The 22,802-nt window shown below is 44.3% G+C and overlaps 1 protein-coding gene across 4 annotated transcripts in view; it reads left to right on the forward strand.

Moving 5' to 3' along the window:
* Positions 1 to 22,802, forward strand: part of znrf3 (zinc and ring finger 3) — a 285,032-nt gene that overhangs the window by 214,341 nt on the left and 47,889 nt on the right. For all 4 annotated transcript variants that reach the window (XM_078421273.1, XM_078421274.1, XM_078421275.1 and 1 more), the window contains exons 3-4: positions 8,912 to 8,986; positions 14,876 to 15,007. In XM_078421273.1, coding sequence (XP_078277399.1) covers positions 8,912 to 8,986; positions 14,876 to 15,007 — 207 coding nt within the window. The remainder of the gene's footprint in view (positions 1 to 8,911; positions 8,987 to 14,875; positions 15,008 to 22,802) is intronic.

Here is a 22,802-nt window from a genome sequence, read left to right on the forward strand (position 1 = left end):
GGAAGTGTAAGAGATCAAAAGAGATGAAGCTCATAGAAAATGTTGAATAGACCATTGTTAGCTAGGAGAAGATGGCAACAAAGCAAACCGAGATACAATGTGATCAGGGGGACAGTCAGACTGGTCGGAGAACTGGGGTGGGGAGAGACACAAAGCAAGGGGTACTTGAAGTTAGAGAAGTCAACATTCATACCGCTGGGGTGTAAGCTGCCCAATGAGGTGCTGATCCTCCAATTTGCGCTGGGCCTCACTCTGACTGGAGGAGGCCCAGGATAGGAAGGACAGTGTGGGCATGGGAGGGGGAGTTCAAGTGTTTAGCAACTGGGAGATCAGGTAGATTTAGAGATACTGCCTGTCCCGCTGAGTTACTCCAGCATTTCCTGTCTATCTTTGATGTAAACCAGTATCTGCTGTTCCTTCTTACATGAATCATTGGAAGTAGATTGCTTTTGCCAGCTGGCCTTATCCCGTTTCAATGAATGAAGTAGAAATAGAGATCTTCTGTTGCTGGTTAATACACAATAGGACACAAAGTGCTGGATTAACGCAACAGGTCAAACTGTGTCTCTGGAGCACATGAATAAGGTGATGTTTCGGGTTGAGACCCTTCTTCAGACTTTTCTTCTGTTTGAAGGGTCTTGCCCCAAAACATCACCTTTCCATGTTCTCCAGAGATGCTGCCTGACCTGCTGAGTTACTCCAGCACTTCAATTAACTGGAGGTGAGAAAATACCAGAACAAATCAGGCCCGACAACAGATGACCTCAAGAAAGGTAGAGCCCATAATGGCCCATGGCTGGGGAAGGTGTGATAACAAGAGGATATGAACAGTGGAACTGGTAGGATGACTAGGGTGGGGAGGAGGGGGGGAGAAAGGGGTGGAGCAGGAATGACAGGGTTTGGGAGTCATGTTAATTAGGATGGTCTAGGAAGGAACTTCAGATGCTGGTTTAAACCGAAGATAGACTCAAAATGCTGGAGTAACTCAGCGGGACAGGCAGCGAAGGAATGGGTGACGTTTCGGGTCGAGAACCTTCTTCAGACCTGAATTAAAGTCTGAAGAAGGGTCTCGCGCCAAAACGTCACCCATTCCTTCTCTCCAGAGATGCTGCCTGTCCCGCTCAGTTACTCCATCTTTTTATGTCTATCTTCAGTAATTAGGACTGTTGCTAGCACAAGGGATTGATTGACAGGTAAACACCAACATTGACTGGCTGTGCCGAAAAGCATGTTCCCATGCGGCAACTTCCAAACGCTTCCATGTACCTGATCCCTTTGACTGCCGTTTCTTAATTTGGACTACTGAATCGTCTAATTTATTTTCATGGGGATGTAGAGAGAATAATTTCATCTTGTGACATAACAAGACAAGATTTGAAGCACTTCCTACCGAAGTTCTTAAGCACGTTCATGCCTTGAATTTCCTAAATACAAATCTAAAGCAAGTGAGAGAGTGCATGTTCCCGGTTGGACGACAGGCATCAATCAATGCAAGTCAAAGCTGTGGATCTCAGGAGAAGGGCGGCACGGCGGTAGAGTAGCAGCCTCTCAGCACTAGAGTCCCGGGATCGATCCCGACTACGGGTGCTGTACTGTAAGGAGTTTGTACGTTCTCCCCGTGACCTGCGTGGGTTTTCTCCGGCATCTTCGGTTTCCTCCCACACTCCAAAGACGTACAGGTTTGTAGGTTAATTGGCTTGGTATAAATGTAAATAAGTGTCCCCTAGTGTGTGTAGGATAGTGTTAGTGTGCAGGAATTGGTGATTGGTGCGGAGTTTCTCGGGAAAAGGATAGAGGGAGACACAGAAACTACAACTTTCAAACAGTCGAACGTCTCTTACCCGATCCACTGTTTGCATGCTGAAACATAAAGAGTTAATGGCTCCAGGTTTTCTCTCTCCATGTCTAATGCACATGCAAGAAACAATCCTCTAATTAAAGGTAGGCCATGCAAACTGTAATAGTCTGAACATTAAAGGCTTTGGGCCTAGCTTTCTTTTAGAGGCGGGGGCGGGATAGCATAACTATTGGGTAAGCAGGCATGCGCCTGAAGGAAATAGCTCCACCATCCCCCTACACTTTGAGACACCCAAGTGATAGTTTTAATGGAGATTCTTTTAGCCCTTCACTTAAAGCCGTTAATTATTAACTGAATTAGCAGACATCAAAAGGGCAGAAAATGTTAGCAGTAGTCTTTGGGCTGCAATGGAAATGCTTTGACAAAGAAACTTCATTAAAAAATTTCTTTCCTCTTTCTTAATCAGGAACTTGATTATCAAGCTTTAAGCTAGTTGAAAGAGGGAGGCAGAGGAGGAAGATTCCTTGTACACGCAGGATTGGAGAAGTTATTTCCAGGCGTTTGTAGTTGAGCAAGTGCATTGAGCTGCCAAGCCTGAGTATTATCCCAGAGACTCCAAGAATAATGATTGATCTCCCAGACAGAACAGAACGGCAGAAAATAGTTTTGTTTTTCTTATCTTTGAAAGCTTTCCTTTCGTTTGCAAAGTACTACTAATGGAGAAAATAGTTAGTGAGTGTCCTGCTTGTTTGGTGACAGGTGTACAGGCAGTGTATAAACCCAGTGAAGACAAGTAATCACAACACAGGCAGATATAAATGTTACCTCTCTGTTGAAACATTGTACCTCATTAAAGGCACCACATAATTGCAAACTCTTATCAACATGGAGCGCCCACATTGTGGGATATTTGAAACATTTCAGTTGGCTGTCTGTGTAGTGTGTCAGAGATGCTGCCTTACAGCGCTTGCAGCACCAGAGACCCGGGTTCGATCCCGACTACGGGTGCTGTCTGTACGGAGTTTGTACGTTCTCCCCGTGACCCGCGTGGGTTTTCTCTGCGATCTTCAGTTTCCTCCCACACTCCAAAGACATACAGGTTTCTAGGTTAATTGGCTTGGTAGAAGAGTAAAGTAAATTGTCCTTAGTGTGTGTATGATAGCATTATATAATAGCGTTAATGTGCGGGGATCGTTGGTCGGTGCAGACTTTCCGCGCTGTATCTCTAAACTAAATAAAACTAAATTGGCAATATCACCCTGACATCGGCTTATCTTGTTACTTACGGGTGAATGTCAATAAAACAATGCATGGCCCAGCTGTGTTTCTTGTGGGAAGGTATTGATGTTTCATGAAGATGAGATATGAACACAAACCAGATTTATGAGAGAATACTTTCCCACATTAAATTCATATTGCAGCCCGCTTGATGGTTTAGGCTGGGCAACAGTTTTTAAATAGTCTCAAATGCTTTTTCCAATAATTATAATGCCCCGATTTGAAATTTGTGAACCAACAAGAGAGATGTAAAGGTTATAAAGGAGTTGGAGCTGCAGCATAACCCAGGCACAGAAGGTAGAGCTCATAGTTTTACTCCTATAACACCTGCACCATCGCCCAGACACAGAAACACCTTCTCTTCATCTTCCTCCAGTCACATCTTCCCTTACAGAAGAGCAGTGCCTGCCCCCTACTGTCAAACCAGGGGTCTACAGCCCAGCTTTCCTCACCCCGAGAGAATGAATAGTGGAAATGATAATGCTGTTTACCATAACTCTCTGTTGCAAAGGCCAATTCTGTTCAGTTGGCCTGAACAGAATTCCAACATGACACAGTGGAATCACAAAAACAGAACAACTCGAATTAATAGTCAAAACAATATAGATTATTATTAAGAATTTCAATAATCTGCAAGCTCAAATTCAGCTTTATTTCCATTCTACCCACCCCGCGCTCCCAAAGTCATGTTGGGATGCACGAGGGCAGAAGGGAGATGTTTTGGATGTTTTTTTACAAATGTTCTCTGTTCTGTGCAAACTCAGTGGAGGCCACAGCAAGGGTATTACATCTCTCTTGTTGGTGAGCTTCTGTTCCATCTGCTTCTCTTTCCATTGTCTCTGTGACAGTTGTCCAAGTGTCCCCATGGCCCAGAGGGTGAGGAGTGCACATAGAGTCATAATCATAGAGTGATACAGTTTGGAAACAGGCCCTTCTGCCCAACCTGTCCACACCGGCCATCATGTGTCAGCTACACTAGTCCCACCTGCCTGCGTTTGGTCCATATCCCTCCAAACCATCCATCAATCTTTCCAATTGATCAGGCACTTTGGGTTGGGATGGGATGGGATGAGAAGGCAGGCTGCAGGGTGGGGTGGGGTAGAGGGAGGGCTCATTACACAAGGGTGGCTCTATTCATGCTGCTTTGTGGTAGGGAGAATCCACAATGGAGATGGCAACCTTCACAGGAAGCTTTTCTCTGTCCTTTCAACAGGATGATGCTAGAAATAAGACATAATATAATAATATATTCCTTTATTCGTCCCACACCGGGGGAAATTTACAGATCACATATAGAGAGCAGGTTTTGGACCGAGAAGGCCAGTCGACAATGTAGTAGAGATAGAGTTTGGGGATAGGCCGGTGTACGCCTGGAACAGGGATTGTTCAACGTATCCTACAAAGAGGCAGGCGTAGCTGGGGGCCCTGCCTACGTCTTTGATCACTGTGTGCTCTCTCTATTTTACTGTCTTCTATCCCCTATTTGCAATCTACAAGAGCATCCCGTCAAAGCTTGGGCAGTGGAGAATAAATGATGATGGTAAGATGACCTATTGCAGTAGTGGAAACCAACTGCTTCAACAGAAGGCAAGGAATACGCTCACATTAACTATTGGAAGGTGACTGCTGTGAGCTCGGCATTGTATCTGGATGAAAATGGCCATCTGTCTGGAGTATGCCAAGCCATGTTATCACACTACTCATTTGGGGCTTTGAAATCTAAACGCAGAACCTTGCAATTAGATAGAGTTTATTTAACTTTTGATTATGAGCACAAAGCTAAAGGATGGTGGAGATTGGCAGCAAACCTGGAATCAACAGCGCAAGAACAGGCCAGTCGAACCAATTCTCCACACGACTGTTTTCACACCCACTTTGCTTCCTGTCTTTTTCCTTTCTTTCACATATACCATTTAAAATCAAACTTAAACGTTTGAGATGAGTAGGTTGTTTATCACGATAATGTTTGCAATTTGGAACAGGCTCACATCTATTGTATCAATAAACCTAGAACTACCATGCCCAATGGTTATAGTGGGTACTAGACCAAGTGGGCCCAAACCTCTCCTGCATTGGTGCAGCGCCCTGTCCTCCCCCTTCCCCTCTCTCCTCAACCCCCCCCCCGCTCCCCTCTCCCTTCTCCCCCACTCCCACCCTCTTCCCCTCCCACTCCTCTTCTTTTAAACTTGAAAATGTGAATAACTTTAAAAATATAACACCGATTTCAATAAAACTACTTGCATTATCACTAAAGTGACAATGGTGAGTAAGGTGGGCCTAAAATTGTCGTGCTATCGTGTACCGTTTTGGCTGAAGTTCAGTCACAAACAAGATAACAAACTAGAGTTTTAGTATATAGATGTCCACATGAATGTGGCTCAATATGCATGGCTTCCAATCTGCAGTGGTTGTTAAAGCACGTCAGTACCATGAGAGTAATTACCTGCAGGTTTATCAGGATGATACCTCAGTGGAAGCACTTGGAAGCTGAAAGGCATTGTTGTAAATTGTATTTAATAAGGTTGTTTCACCCAAAGTAAACCAATTCAGTTTCTGTTCCAGCAGTTCACATCTGAACTGTCTGAGTAGAAACAAAATCAATTTCCTTTTGAGCAAAATGATCAGAACAATTCAATCATAAGGCACTATTGTAACAGATATCAAATATGTATCTGATATTAGAATGTAGTTCAGATGCTCAAAGCCAACTACTTGGAAAGGGTTTAATCCAACCCTTTACTCCAACTTGAAAACCATCAATTTCAGTTTAAAATAATACATTTTGCCTTTCTTGAATTTGAAAGTGATACATTTAACCAGAAAAATAAACCAGCAATTGTTAATAGCAATTGTTAATTGGTCATCATAATTCTATTAGCTATTAAAACTGAATAAAGCTCATGAAACACTTCTATTTTTTTAATAAACCCAGCGTGATCGAGGATTCCAAGCAATAAGCATTGACATAGCTGCCTGATGTTAAAACGAGTAGCTTTGGCATCGGATACCAAATGGACAATAGGTTGCTGCTGAGTGGGTAGGTAGTATGTGTAACAGCCTATTAATTTAGGTGGCAGAAACTCCATACAAAAGAAAACTAAGAAAAACTCATTTATTTAACGGTCTCAGCAAGATCCAATATAATTGCAGTAAGACATCTTCTCTACTCAAATTCTCTGGTAATAAAGGCCAACATCCAACTTGCGTTCCTAATCACTCCTGGACCTTCTTTGTGTACGAGGATCCCTAAGTCCTTTTAAGCAACAACATTGCCTATTCTCTCACCATTTACAAAATACTGGTTTTCTCTGTTGTGCACCAAAATGGATTACTTTACATGTTCCACACAACATTCCATCTGCAATGATCTTGCCCACGCACTTAGAAATCTCTGGCCCTAAACTGTTGGGATCACAGCAGAGCCAGCGATCAATTGATTTTCCTTTGGACATAACGGGATGTGAGGTTAATGCAGGAAAGTGGGGCTGAGGTGAAAAATCAGCCGCAATTGTGTAAAATGGTGCAACAGACATCAGGGGCCATGTTTCTTGTATTACGTTATAAAGCCAGTGCAGGCCGTCTAACAAAGAACACAGGTCCTTTGTTTTTTGTTTACTTGAACGCTCTACCTAGATAAGTTGCCAAAAAAGAAACAACAGAATATTTCCTCGGCTTTTTGGATCAACTCCAAAATAAGTACCCACCCAGCATGGACTACAGAAGGAATTTGCTTGATGGGTTGATTTAGCCCCCTTGTAGAATGTACTTTGTCTCAGTCTGTCACAGTTACTTCTAGCATGCTTGTAATGTCTCAGGCTGTCACAGTTCCTCCACTGTTTTACCCCCATGCTGGAAGTAACTGGACTCCACATTAGAAAATGGAGTCCTGACTTTTAGTTTAGTTTAGAGATACAGCGTGGAAACAGGGCCTTTGGCCCACAGAGTCCGCACCGACCAGCGATCCCCGCACATTAACACTATCCTACACACACTGGGGACAAGTTACTCGTACACCACGCCAATTAACCTACATACCTGTACATCTTTGGAGTGTGGAAGGAAACCGAAGATCGCGGAGAAAACCCACGCGGTCACGGGGAGAACGTACAAACTCCGTACAGACAGAACCCGTAGTCAGGATTGAACCCGGTTCTCCGGTGCTGCAAGCGCTGTAAAGCAGCAACTCTACCGCTGCGCTACCATGGCCGCACTTATAGAAAGAACATTCCAAACCACATTAGAAGTTGTATCTGTGACTATAGCGTCACAGATTCCAAAAAAACAATCCCACACTCCAAAGACGTACAGGTGTGTAGGCCATGATTGGCTTTGTATAAATGTAAATTGCCCCTAGTGTGTGTAGGATGGCATTACTATGCAGGGATCACTGGTCAGTGCGGATTCAGCGGGCCTGTTACAGCGCTGTATCTCTAAACTAAACTAAACTAAACTAAACAATGTGCTGGGGTTAGCAGGTCAGGCAGCATTGCGGGAGAACATTGCGGGTAGACTTTCAGAAAGCCTTTGACAAGGTCCCACACGGGAGATTGGTGAGGAAAATTAGAGCACATGGTATTGGGGGTAGGGTGTTGAAATGGATAGAGAATTGGTTGGCAGACAGAAAGGAAAGAGTAGGAGTAAACGGATCCTTTTCAGAATGGCTGGCAGTGGCGAGTGGAGTGCCACAAGGCTCGGTGTTGGGGCCGCAAATTTTTACCATATATAGTAATGATTTGGATGAAGGAATTAGAAGTAACACTAGCAAGTTTGCAGATGACACAAAGCTCGGTGGCAGCGTGAACTGCGAAGAGGATGTTAGGAGGTTGCAGGGTGACCTGGACAGGTTGAGTGAGTGGGCAGATGCGTGGCAGATGGAGTATAATGTAGATAAATGTGAGGTTGTCCACTTTGGCGGCAAAAACATGGAGGCAGATTATTATCTCAATGATGTCAGGTTAGGTAAGGGGGAAGTGCAGCGAGACCTGGGTGTCCTTGTACACCAGTCACTGAAGGTTCGGGTGCAGGTACAGCAGGCAGTGAAGAAAGATAATGGCATGTTGGCCTTCATAACGAGAGGATTTCAGTATAGGAGTAAAGAGGTTCTTCTGCAGTTGTATAGGGCCCTGGTAAGACCACATCTGGAGTATTGTGTACAGTTTTGGTCTCCTAATTTGAGGAAGGACATCCTTGTAATTGAGGCAGTGCAGCGTAGGTTCACGAGATTGATCCCTGGGATGGTGGGACTGTCATATGAGGAAAGATTGAAAAGACTAGGCTTGTATTCACTGGGGTTTAGAAGGATGAGAGGGGATCTTATAGAGACATATAAAATTCTAAAAGGACTGGACAAGCTAGATGCAGAAAAAATGTTCCCAAATGTTGGGGGAGTCCAGAAGAATAAAGGGGAGGCCATTTAAAACTGAGGTGAGAAGGAACTTTTTCACCCAGAGAGTTGTGAATTTATGGAATTCTCTGCCACAGAGGGCAGTGGAAGCCAAATCACTGGATGGATTTAAGAGAGAGTTAGATAGAGCTCTGGGGGCTAGTGGAATCAAGGGATATGGGGAGAAGGCACGCACGGGATACTGATTGTGGATGATCAGCCATGATCACAATGAATGGCGGTGCTGGCTCGAAGGGCTGAATGGCCTCCTCCTGCACCTATTTTCTATGTTTCTAACATGGATAGATATCATTTCGGGTTGGGACCCTTCTTTAAACTGATTGTAGTGGGTGGAAGGAAGCTGGGAGGGGCGAGACGAAGCCTGGCAGGTAATAGGTAGATGTTGCTGGGAATGTGTGCTGTACTCAGTTCTATTGCGCTCTGTTTTACAGGCAAAGCGGGCAGTCCAGAGAGGAGCAACTGCTGTCATCTTTGATGTGTCTGAAAACCCAGATGCCATTGACCAGGTATGAGATGCATCTACACTACCGCCCTATGCATTGTTTCATGGACAATATAGATGCTGAAAGAACAAGCACATCGGCTCACTTCAGAGAGATTTGACTACCATGATTGCTCTGTTATTTTGGGAAGCATGTTGTGAAATGGGTGATGGTGAACTGGCATCATTTTACCTTTCTGTGGATTTTCAGCCCTATTCAAGTCCACATTTATCTGCATGTCTGATGATAACACACATTAATTTATCTCAGTGGGACACAGTGGGACAGGTAGCATCTCTGGAGAGAAGGAATGGGTGACGTTTCGAGTCCCCAAAACGTCAACCATTCCTTCTCTCCAGAGATGCTGCCTGTCCCGGTGAGATACTCCAGCGTTTTATGTCTCCCTTCGATTTAAACCAGCATCTGCAGTTATTTCCTACACGCATTCATTTATGTTTTTTCTGAGGTAGTTTAGGTTAGTTTAATTTAGTACAGTTAGTTTAGTTTAGTTTAGTTTAGAGATGCAGCACAGAAACAGTCTGTTCGGCCCACTGACCAGCGATCCCCGCACACTAACACTATCATAAACACACTAGGGACAACTTACATTAATACCAAGCCAATTAGCCGATATACCTGTACATCTTTGGAGTGTGGGAGGAAACCAAAGATCTCAGAGAAAACCCACGTAGTACACGGGGAGAACGTACAAACTCCGTCCTGCCAAGCACCCGTAGTCAGGATCGAACCCAGGTCTCTGGCGCTGTAAGGCAGTAGCTCTACCACAACTGGGTGGCAGAGCATGAAAACCTTTTAAAGACGTGCCTCAAAATCTGCTGAGAGGACATGCCATTGAGGTCATACACCCAATTCAAATCATCACGGCAGTGGGAATGGGGCGTTGCAGAGTCAAAGAGCTGGGAAGTAGATTGTGTAATGAATTGAATTGAATTGAATTGAATATATTGAATTGAATTGAATAAATTTTATTAGCCACGTATGTATACATACAAGGAATTTGCCTTGGTGATTTGCTCGCAAGTAACCACACGATATACAGTAGACAATTAAGAATAAAGCATTGTAATTTACACATGTGAAGAGAAATAAAATACCAGAGCGAAAAGAGGCTACAGACATTTGGTTGTTGAGTGGAGCTACTGCTCGTGGAAAAAAGCTGTTTTTATATCTGGCTGTGGCTGCTTTGACAGTCCAGAGTCGCCTTCCAGAGGGAAGTGCTTCAAAGAGTTTGTGGCCAGGGTGAGAGGGTATGTATCCAGTTACATGGGCAACACCACTCTCAAGGTGGTTGAATAGTGTATGCTGGAACCTGATCTTGTGTATGGGGCAGAGCAGAGCCTATCCTGGAGATATATCTTTGAGAGACAGCTAGGCAGAGGACTTGAGCATTTCACCGAGAAATAAAATCGAGGAGTCCATTGAGCCATCTGCTCCCCAAGTGGAGCTAAACCATCCCATGGTACTTTTTTGAAGACGGGCAAGGGAGTTATCCTTCATTTCTTGCCCATTTTCCCTCTCCAGTCGTCATCCTGTCGTTATAATATTGCAGGTTATGGAGGCTTGCTGTGCACAGATTGACTGCCCTCTTCTTTAGATTTCAATAATACATTGTCTATAAAATATTGTTTTGATTTGGAGGACAGTTTTGATTTGGTCTCAGCGCACGGACTAATATTTCAGCTCCCAGCTTACAGTCTGAATGTTGATCCCAACTCCGTCATCTCATTCAGTCGGCCATTTGGTGACAAATAAAGAGTGTGATGGAATATACTCGATTTGCCTGTAGTCCCAGCAGCTCTCAGTTCCAACGGCTGGTAGATGGAATTAGCAGAATGGATACTTGATGGTCGGCATGAACATGGTGGGTCAAAGAGCCTGTCTTTGTTCTGGTTAACTCTATGGCTTTCAATTTAGTTTAGTTCAGTTTAGGGATACAGTGAGGAAACGAGCCCCTCGACCCACAAAGTCTGTGCTGACCAACAACCAATGTACGAGGAAAAGTAAACTGGAGCACCTGGTCACAGGGAGAACATACAAACAGCACTTGGAGCTAGGATCAAACCCTGGTCTCTGGTGCTCAAAGGCAGCATGTTAGGGTAGACTGTCAGATCCCTTTTCCCAGGGTGGAAATGCCAACACTAGTGGGCTTGGGCATAGGGTATAGGGGGGAATGTTTAATGGAGATATGCAGGGCCTTTTTTACACCTAGCGTAGTGAGGGCCTGGAGCACATTGCCAGTGGTGGTTGTGGAGGCAGATACGATAGTGGCATTTGGGAGGTTTTTAGAAAGGCACATGGGCCTACAGGGAATGGAGGGAGATGGATAATGTACATTTATAATTACAGTTTAGTTTATTGTCACATGTACCGAGGTACAGTGAAAAGCTTTTTGTTGCGTGCTATTCAGTCAGCGGAAAGACTAAACATGATTACAATCGAGCCATTTACAGTGTCTGGATACATGACAAGGGAATAATGTTTAGTGAAAGATACAGCCAGTAAAGTCTGATCAAAGATAATCCGAGGGTCACCAATGAGGTAGATAGTAGTTCAGCACTGCTCTCTGGTTGTGGTAGGATGGTTCAGTTGCCTGATAACAGCTGGGAAGAAACTGTCCCTGAATCTGGAGCTGTGCGTTTTCACCATGCTGATGGCTTTTCAGCATGGGGTATAAATGGAGTCAATGGAAGAGAAGTTGGTTTGCGTGATGGTCTGGGCTGCGTCCACAATTCACTGCAATTTCTTGCGGTCTTCAATGCAGCTGTTTCCAAACCAAGCTGCAAGAATCCTGATAAAATGCTTTCTGTGGTGCATCTGTAAACGTTGGAGAGAGTTGTCGGGGACATACCGAACGTCCTAAGCTTTCTGAGGAAGTATAGGCGTTGGAATGCTTTCTGGGTTGCTGCTTCAATATGGGTGGTCCAGGAGAAGTTGTTGGTGATTAACGGCATCATGTTCTGCACAAACATTCCTGTGTTGATCTGTTCTGTGTTCTATTATGGGGGAATGATTACAAAGCTTCCGATTCAACCTCAACATTATAGATATTGTTGAAGAAGGAAGCTCAACAGTACTTCATAAGGTCATAGGTGATAGGAGTAGAATTAGGCCATTCGGCCCATTGTCTACTCTGCCATTCATTCATGGCTGATCTATCTCTCCCTCCTAACTCCATTCTCCTGCCTTCTGCCCGTATCCTCTGACAGCTGTACTAATCAAAAGTCTATCGATCTCTGCCTTAAAAGTATCCACTGACGGCCTCCACAGTCTTCTACGGCAAAGATGCCACAGATTCACTTCCTTGGACAATTAGGCATGAGTGATAAATGCCAGCCTAACCAGCAACCCCACACACCTGAGATAGAGTCAGACAAAACCAGGGCTCTGCCCTTGCTCAGCATCAGCACACGGAGGACAGTGTGAAAGAGCTGGAGGTGGTAACCTGGCCAAAGTACCCCTTCCATTCCATTGGAAATGGGTAGAGTGGGTAGAATGGATCTACCCAGAGCCTGGACAGAGGGGAGGGGAGCTCAGGGATTATCCTTTTTTAGCTTTCTCAGTAGAATTGTAGCTGTTAGCCTGTTACATAAACCAACACCCCATAACCACACATCCATTACATTTGCAAACGTTTTCTCGTGTGTTTCTTTAAGACATTAAATGTACAGCAGTGGACTGAAGCTGAGACACTGCACCTTTTCAATCACAAAATAATCACTAAAGCACCAGGCACTGCTCCTGTGTCCCCGGCCCCTTCAGTCTCTGTCATTGGAATGTTCCGGCTGCCAACCACCATGGAGTCCACAAGTTCCTCTGTGCATGTTCTTGGGCTGATTTGTAATACCCAATGTTGGAAAGGCCTTGGTCCCTCCAGGTCAACACTGGTATTGCTGCCTGGACAGGAATGGCAAGTGCTGAAGGGAACACTTTGAACTTGTCTAAGACCCAGGGCTAAGTTACAATGAGGAATGAAAAACTAATCCAAGATTTGTAACTGGGCCTGAGAACTGTAATTAACTGTGGCCTATTCACACCCAAATGGGGAAGGTAGAACGTTTCATGGGAAAATAAATAATAGGTGAAGCCTATTGCTTTCCTTGCTAAATTAAGCTGGATTTTGTCTACAAACAATTATTATTATTAATATAGTAATATAAATTATTATAAAATATGTGCACATTAATATTATTAATAGGTTTATACAACAACAACAATAATAATAATAATAATAATAATAATAATAATAATAATAATAATAATAATAATAATAATAATAATAATAATAATAATAACCTTTAGAATAATTTTGATATAATTTTAAATGGACATTTATAAAGTGTTTTGAAAAGTGGGCATTTCTTTGTGAAAGTAGCTTTTGGCTTGGAATTGTTTGAAAGTTGAAAGACACTGGTGTCTGTCTGTCTGTGTTTCTGCTCCTCATTCCTGAAGACAGAGTCAGAGGCAGGCCAAATGTAGGCATCAGGATTATGCTGTGTGAATATTAATAAGTTGCTGCTATTCCTTTGACCGTTAACTCACAGAAGTGCTGGACTGTTTCAGGAGATTTGCAATGGACCTTTGGATGAAGGTGATGCAGTGTGCAGGGTGCCGAGGCAGGTTAGCAGTGGGCTAAAGAATCCTTGTGGGACTAGGAGGAGCGTTCCAGTTCCCATACTCTCTACAAGAATAAACACAGAGGGTTATTTCAAGTATGACAGTCTCCCACATTGTATGAATAAGGGCCTCGGCCCGAAGCGTCACCCATTCCTTCTCTCCAGAGATGCTGCCTGTCCCGCTGAGTTACTCCAGCATTAAACCCGCATCTGCAATTCCTTCCGACATTGTCCCAACCTGGGTTAGAGCCTCTCTAATCAGTGAATGACATCCAGTCCCTTGATGATCCTTGAACTGCTGTTATTGCCACTTTATTCAGTTTCCTAGCAAAGTGGCAAATCGGGCTGTATACAGTCTAAAGAAGCACAGGTTGCTGGACCCAAGTTCGAACATCTCACAAGCTCTACGTACAGAGGCAAACTATCATCGTAATCAGATGGATATATTTGAGATTATGAAACCCCCGTGTCATGTGATTTGACCCACATGGTCGTGTTGCTAATATTGCTGATATAACCTGTTCATCCTGATTGTGTTGGCTAATTTTTTGCGGTTACACTGTACATGTCAGTATATTTGTGGGAGAGTAGAACTGGAGGTCACAGCCTCAGAATTAAAGGATGTTCTTTTAGAAAGGGGATGAGGGGAAATGTCTTTAGTCAAAGGGTGGTGAATCTGAAATTCTTTGCCACCGAAGGCTGTTCAGTCCGTCTGGATTTTTCAAGGCAGAGATAGATAGATTGATTAGTCCAGGTGTCAGAGGTTATGGGGAGAAGGCAGGAGAATGGGGTTGCACGGTGGTGCAGCGGTGATAGAGTTGCTGCCTCACAACGCTTGGAGATGGAGACCCGGGTTCAATCCCAACTACGGGTGCTGCCTGTACGGAGTCTGTACGTTCTCCCCGTGACATACGTGGGTTTTCTCCGAGAACTTTGGTTTCCTCCCACACTCCAAAGACGTGCAGGTATGTAAGTTAATTGACTTTAGTTTGTATACTTGGGTATAATCGTAAAATTGTCCCTAGTGCGCGGGGATCGCTGGTCGGTGCGGACTCGGTGGGTCGAAGGGCCTGGTTCCACGCTGTATCTCTAAACTAAGAATGGCGTTAGGAGGGAGAGATAGATCAGCCATGATTGAATGGTGGAGTAGACTTGATGGGCCGAATGGCATAATTCTACCCCTATCCCTTATGACCTTATGATTTGCTTCATAGCCTCTTGTCTTGCTCATGTGCTGTACATGCTGTCTAACCTGGCTGATGTCCTTTTTGTGTTTCAGTTAAATCAGGGCTCGGAGGACCCATTGAAACGGCCTGTGGTTTACGTCAAGGGTGTTGATGCAGCGAGATTAATGAACATTGTCAACAAGCAGAAAGTGGCGAGGGCACGGATCCAGCACCGGCCACCACGGGTAAGCACGAGGCAACTAGCTCAGCTCCACCTCCAGTCGTGTACTGATCTTGGATTATGTCCCCAAGATCAATATTAATGCACGTTGGTCAATAGTGGGAGAAAATAACAGAGCATGCCAGAGCAGAGACTGCAATCTATTCATCCTGGACTCTGTTCCACCTCTAATCTCCTGATGTAAACATTTGACATAAGTGCTCTTTGTTTCTTAAACCCAAATAACTACAATCCACCACACAACTCCAGCTCAGACCCACAACTTCCAATACATTATCTCTTGTGGGAAGTACTTCCCATTCCCAATTCTTCACTGCAACTAATTTCTTTCACCAGCTGGATCATGAGAGACTGCTGAGAAGATCTTTGGATGAAATTGTCATGGAAGTTCTTGAAACTGATTTTATACCCGGTTTAAAAGCTAGTGAATATTGTTTTACACTGTATGATACTGTAGCAATCAATTCTTTCATTCTTGCTTGGAACAAGGATTTTTCACGGCAGATTGATGGCGTTATAGAAAGAGCAGAGAGTCAACGATATTGGAACAGGCCACTCAAATGATTACATCAGTGACCCGAGGTGGCATAAATTGTGCAAAGAGACTCAACATTTACAAAGTTTAGAGGAATCAATACAGGAGGACATATGTTTAAGGTGAGATGGGCAGGATTTTTGTAAAGATTAAGAGAGAGTTAGATAGAGCTCGAGGGGCTTGTCGGATCAAGGGATATGGGGAGAAGGCAGGCACGGGTTATTGCTTGTGGACGATCAGCCATGATCTCAATGAATGGTGGTGCTGGCTTGAAGGGCCGAATGGCCTCCTCCTGCACCTATTTTCTCTGTTTCTATGATTTAATATGAACCTGAGAGGCAATTTTTTCACTTAAGAGGGTGGTGGATGAAACATACTGCCAGAGTAGGTAGATATTAGAAACATAGCACAGAAACAGGTCCTTTGGCCCACCGAGTCCACGCCGACCATCGATCATCTGTTCACACTAGTTGTATGTTATCGCACTTTCCCATCCACTCCGTGCACAGGGGGGGCAATTTACAGAGGCCTATTAACTCACACACCCACGCATCTTCGGGATATGGGAGCAAACTGAAGCACCCGGAGGAAACCCATGGGAGAACGTGCAAACTCCACAGATCTGAGGTCTGGATCAATCCTGGGCCTGTGGCAGTGTGCGGCAGCAGCTCTACCACTGTGGCACCCTTTAAAAGACCCTTGGACAGGTACATAAATAGGAAAGACATAGAAATATGAGCCAAATGCAGACAAATTGGACTAGCTTAGATGAGGTATCATAGTCAGAATGGACGAGTTGGGCCAAAGGGCCTGTTTCCCTGCTTTATGACTCTGACTGAAACAGATCAATCTGAAACATAAATGAAAAAGCTCATCAGAATTCTTTTCAACTCTTAATTTTGCATGGAATTGTCTCTTTTAAAAGAGGAATTGAAAATTAATATTTAGCCGAAGCTCAAGCTTCCTCATTAAAGTTGAAGCAAAGGTGTGAAGTAGATGGTTAAGGTGTAAAAGAAGGTACATAGTAACAGAGAGGAGGACGGAAATACAGATCAAAATGGTCATGGACATTCCCTTGTGAGTCTTACAGGCTTCATTAAACAGGTGAATGGACAATAGATAATAGGTGCAGGAGGAGGCCATTCGGCCCTTTGAGCCGGCACCGCCATTCAATGTGATCATGGCTGATCATTCTCAATCAGTACCCCGTTCCTGCCTTCTCCCCATACCCCCTGACTCCGCTATCCTTAAGAGCTCTATCTAGCTCTCTCTTGAATGCATTCAGAGAATTGGCCTCCACTGCCTTCTGAGTCAGAGAATTCCACAGATTCACAACTCTCTGACTGAAAAAGGTGAAGTAAAAGAACGAGGTCTTTAGATATTCAGCCAACACCCTCAATGTAAGAGAAATGTCAGTTCATTAATCTTACCAGTTTTAATTGTGATTTATTTATCACTCAATGTCTTTGTAATAATATTTTTACAGAGATGGAACTTCATGCCTTTTGTCACTTTGTCAATAGCCATGTCAGAATTGAGCCAGTGTTTTTTTTGTTATTATCTTAATGCTACATTCTTCTTCTTTGAAACAAAAATATATTTCCTTCACCCCATGAGCCTCCTCATTTTTCACCCCAACAGCCCCTCCATCAGTTACCCATCTTCACCTTTCAGCCTGCCAGCTTCCGCATCCAGCACATAATCCTCCAACATTTTTGCCACCTCCATCGGGATCCCACCACACGTCACATCTTCCCATCTCCACTCCTTTGCACCTTCCTCACAGACCGCTCCCTCCGCAACTTCTTGGTTAACTCATTCCTTCCCACCCAAACCACCCTTTCCCCTCCCCAGGTCCATGTACCTCCTCCAACCTCATCCACTGTACCCCATGTGGGCTTCTGTACATCGGCGAGACCAAACATAGACTCGGCCGGCGACAGCTTTACTGAACAGCTTTGCTCGGTCCGCAAGGCCTATGAGATCTCCCGGTTGCCAGCCATTTCAACTCCCCTTCCCATTCCCTTACTGACCTTTCTGTCCTGGGCCTCCTCCATACCCAGAGTTAGGCCACATGCATAATGGAGGAACAGCACCTCATATTTTGCTTGGGTAGCTTACAAGGGAGTTGCTGCCTTACAGCACTTGCAGCACCGGAGACCCGGGTTCGATTCTGACTACGGATATTGTCTGTAGAGTTTGTAGTTCTCCCCGTGGGTGGGTTTTCTCCGAGATCAGATCACCGGTTTCCTCCCACACTCCAAAGACATACAGGTATGTAATTTAATTGGCTTGGTGTATGTGTAAATTGTCGCCAATGTGTGTAGGATAGAGTTAATATGCGGGAATCGCTGGTCAGCGCGGACCCGGTGGGCCGAAGGGCCTGTTTCCGCGCTGTATCTCTAAAGTAAACTAAACTAAACCCAACAGTATGAACATTAAATTCTCTCATTTTAAGTAACTTCTACTAACTCTCCCCTCCCCTCCTCCCTTGCCCCCTTCCTCGACCCTAGCTGTGTAACCAGTTCTGCAGATGTCCACATTGTTTCCTTTTTGACATAATACTTAGCCAACAATGGACCTACCAGGACACCACCCTGCCTGAAGTCATGTGTGGCCAGCTCTAATTGGTCCTGGCCTTTTCATGCCTCCAATCTTCACCACCCCTTCACCCTCTCCCTACTTTCAGTCCAAAGAACAGTCCCCACCTGAAACGTCACTTATCCCATTTCTCCAGAGATGTCGCCTGACCTGCTGAGTTACTCCAGCACTTTGTGTCACTCTTTGGTATAAACCAGCATCTGCAGTTCTTTGTTTCACCATATTTATTTTGGTTTGAAGTACTGTACTATTTCATTTCCCCCGAGAAGTGATTCTCACACGTTTCACAACAAAATTATTTGAATGGGTGAAAGAGTGGGCATGAAAATATCTTGCCTTCTACAAGCTGGTTTTACTTGTGCCGTCACCTCTATTGAGGTCTTTGCTGTGCCTGTGTACTGTTTTGCCACAGGCTCTGTAGACTGACTTGATTGATGTGGAATTTAAGATCAAAAGAATATTTTACTGCATAGTGAGAATAATTGCCAAATGCCTGCAGGCAGCTAGTCACTACTATGAGTAACTTTTCTTTTGTGAGTTTTTATGAGTAGCTTCCTTTGTCCTGCCCAGTCTGAAGAAGGGTCTCGACCTGAAACGTCACCCATTCCTTTTCTCCTGAGATGCTGCCTGACCTGCTGAGTTACTCCAGCATTTTGTGAAATAAATATCTTCGATTCGTACCAGCATCTGCAGTTATTTTCTTACACTATGAGTAACTTGATGGGCCGAATGTCCTCATTCTGCTCCGGTGACCAATGACCATATGACCTTTCATGTGGTGTATAAGCCTATCGGATTTAAATTGCAAGTAATATTATTTAACAAAATGGGACAATTAGAAAGTGCAAATAATTGGGAGATTTTGGGGAAAAGCTTCCTGCACTATAATGACACAATAACTCAAAATTCTTCAAAAAGCTATGGGTGTGCCATCGCACCAGATCATATTGAGTCTGAAGAAGGGTCTCGACCCGAAACGTCACCCATTCCTTTTCTCCAGAGATGCTGCCTGTCCTGCTGAGTTACTCCAGCTTTTTGTGTCCTTTTTTGGTTACAACCAGCATCTGCAGTTCCTTCCTACACATCTGGAAGCCCCAGTGGGTTGCTGGAAACTGACCTTGAATTCAGTTCAAGGCCTTTCACCTTCTGATGCCATCAAAGGTTGACCGTGTGAATTGAAATTCAACAGCAAGTATCAGTCTCTTGAAAAAAGTCTCCATAACCGATAAACCACGACAGACACCAGCACTGCTGATACCTGCAGGTGGAATATTCATGAGGGATTCATGTATCACCTGAACTGGGAGAGGGTGCAATGTGGCCAACATGCATTATGGTGACTGCACTTGCCTGAATCAGAAGATTTGGTTCAAACTTGATGGGGAGACATACATCTATCCCCTCACCCTGAACACAGGTTCCCCCCCAGGGTTGCGTCCTTAGCCCCCTGCTGTACTCCCTATACACACATGACTGTGTGGCCAGGTTCAGCTCCAACTCCATCATCAAGCTTGCTGATGACACTGTGGTGGTGGGCCGGATCTCCGACAACGATGAGAAGGCCTACCGGGAGGAGGTGGCTGATCTGGCACTCTGGTGTCAGGATAATAGCCTCCTCTTGAATGTCACAAAAACTAAGGAGCTGATTGTGGACTTTAGAAGGGCTCAACATCCAAGGACGTACACGCCACTGGAGATAAATGGGTCTACTGTGGATAGGGTGAGCAGCTTTAAATACCTGGGAGTCCACATCACAGAGGATCTGACAAGGACAACACACATTGCCGTACTGGTGAGTAAGGCAAGGCAGCGCCTTTACCACCTCAGACAGCTGAGGAAATTCAGAGTCTCTCTGAGGATCCTTCAGTGCTTCTACTCTGGGGCTGTAGAAAGTATCTTGTCCCGCAACATCTCAATCTGGTTTGAGAACAGCTCTGCCCAGGACAGGATGGCCCTGCAGAGAGTAGTGCATTCGGCTGAATGCACCATGGGAACTACACTCCCCCCCCTGCAGGACCTATACATCAGGAGGTGCAGATCAAGAGGTGCAGATCAAAATTATGGGGAACCCCTACCACCCCAGCAACAGACTGTTCCAGCTGCTACGGTCAGGCAAACGCCTCCGCTGTCACACTATGAAAACAGAGAGGATGAGACGGAATTTCTTCCCACAGGCCATCAGGACTGTTAACTCTTATATCACCAGGGACTAATTTACTGTATTAATTTATTTTTTATGTTAAAAAAATTTCTATTCTGTTTTGTAGTTTTAGCACAATCTGCAGGCATAGCCACTTTCATTTCACTGCACATCTTGTATATGTATGTGACAAATAAAGTAGACTTGACTGGACTTGACTTGAAACTTAGTCTGACACTCCATGAAGATCAATTCAGTTCAGTTCAGTTTTGATTATTGTCACATGTACTGAGGTACAGTAAAAAGCTTTTTGTTGCGTGCTAACCAGTCAGCAGAAAGACAATACATGATTACAATAAATCCATTTACAGTGTATAAACAGACACATGATAAGGGAATAACATTTAGTGCAAGGTAAAGCCAGCAAAGTCCGATCAAGGATAGTCCATGGGTCTCCAATGAGGTAGATTGTAGTTCAGCACTGCTCTCTGGTTGTGGTAGGATGATTCAGTGGCCTGATAACAGCTGGGAAGAAACTGTCCCTGAAACTGGAGGTGTGCGTTTTCACACTTCTATACCTTTTGCCGGATGGGAGAGGGAAGAAGGGGGAGTGGCCAGGGTGCGACTCGTCCTTGATTAGGGCAGCATGAGGTATCAGTGGAAGGGAGGTTGGTTTGTGTGATGGCCTGGGCTGCGTCCACAATTCGCTGCAATTTATTATGGTGCTGGATGGAGCTGTTCCCAAACCAATCTGTGTTGCATCCCAATAAGATGTAATCTGTGTTGCATCCCAATAAGATGGGACCCCTTACTCCAACTCTTTTCCGTTGGAGGGTTTGTCTTTCAAATGGGAATTTAACCTGGGGTCTCACTTTAAGGAGCTTTAAACGAATGCGTGGCATTTTTCTGAGAGGAGTAGAGCTTGTTCCTTATTCCTCAACCTTTATAACAAAATGATTATGTTATTTTATTTTGGAAATGAACTTTACTCCTAAAAGAATACATAAGAAATATAATGCAATCAATACATGTCATCGAATCAATACAATCGTATCAATACAACGCGTCCGTGCGGGTGACATGGTGGTGCAGCGGTAGAGTTGCTGCCTTACAGCGCCAGAGACCCGGGTTCGATCTCGACTACGGGTGCTGTCTGTACGGAGTTTGTACGTTCTCTCCATGACCTGCATGGGTTTTCTCTTGAGATCTTCGGTTTCCTCCCACACTCCAAAGATGTACAGGTTTGCAGGTTAATTGTCTTGGTATTAGTGTAACGTCCCTTGTGTGCATAGGATAAGTGTTAATGTGCGGGGATCGCTGGTCAGCGTGGACTTAGTGGGTTGAAGGGCCTGTTTCTGTGCTGTGTCTCTATACTAAACTAAACTGAAAGACAAATGCAGTATGTAATTTTCACCCATTATAAGTTAACCTTGCCAAACTTTAGGTTGGAATTCCATGAGTAAGCAAAATTGCCAGAGATGTGAAGCGCTACGAGCTGGAGCTGGATGAACCTTGGATTAAGTCACTTGTTTCAACGTTGATTCCATTTCAATCATTGCAATGTCATCACTCCTTCTAGATTTGACTCTTTTGCCAAGCAGCCCGTAACCTACATTACGGAGTAAACATGTCGAAACATTTTGCCAAATGAAATGTAGGCTGTCAAAGGCTTGTTCTGGGAATTAATTAGAACATAAATTAGGTCATTTTCATTCTTCTTGATTAGTTGAGACCTGTATTGCAATATTTCTAGACCTCCTTAATATTTTTACCCTTGTGATCTCTGCCTGTTCATATTTCTTTACTTCATTTATATTCCAATCCTGTTAATTCGTTTTTTTTTCCAACATGAGATGAATCTGCCAGTATTGGAATACTGCTGACAAACAGTTGTCCAAGGGGAGAAGGAGGCTCTCTGACTTTGCCATGGGTGTGGGGTGTTGTTTGGATGTAGGGGATGCTAGTCTATATCTAATTTAGAGTGCAATGCACACAATCATGTCCTTCCGATGTTAGACTCCATCCACCATCACGAGTGTGGTGCAGTATGTAAGACTCTTCACACCTGTAGAAGGTATGGAGATCAGGTAGATCTTGATGTCTGTCAACTGATTAATGCCCAGTAACTAGACAACAACCGTCATAAATTCACTTTACAACAGTTTGGTAGCAGTTCGGATAAAAATGTAAGATGTTTCATGAAGCATTTTGGGATAGTTTGTATAATTTTAGTTAAAGTATCTGAAGACAGGTTGTTGGTAATTTTGTTGCAAGGGTGTGGTTTTGAAGCTTACACCTTAGCCAAATACATTGCACATCTGGCCAAGGGACTGTTATATATGTCAGGACAGGCACTGATACCCAGCTGTGATCCTGGACTCCCACCACCCCTGTACGCTCACCACCCCTCTGTCCCCACACAAGCTGCGAGATCCACTGAGATGAGTTAGTTTGGAATAGAGGTTCAACATGGAAACAGGCCCTACGGCCCACAGAGTCCACATTGAACATTGATCACCCATT

The sequence above is a fragment of the Rhinoraja longicauda genome, chromosome 25, assembly GCF_053455715.1.
Source record: "Rhinoraja longicauda isolate Sanriku21f chromosome 25, sRhiLon1.1, whole genome shotgun sequence".
Taxonomy (NCBI): domain Eukaryota; kingdom Metazoa; phylum Chordata; class Chondrichthyes; order Rajiformes; family Arhynchobatidae; genus Rhinoraja; species Rhinoraja longicauda.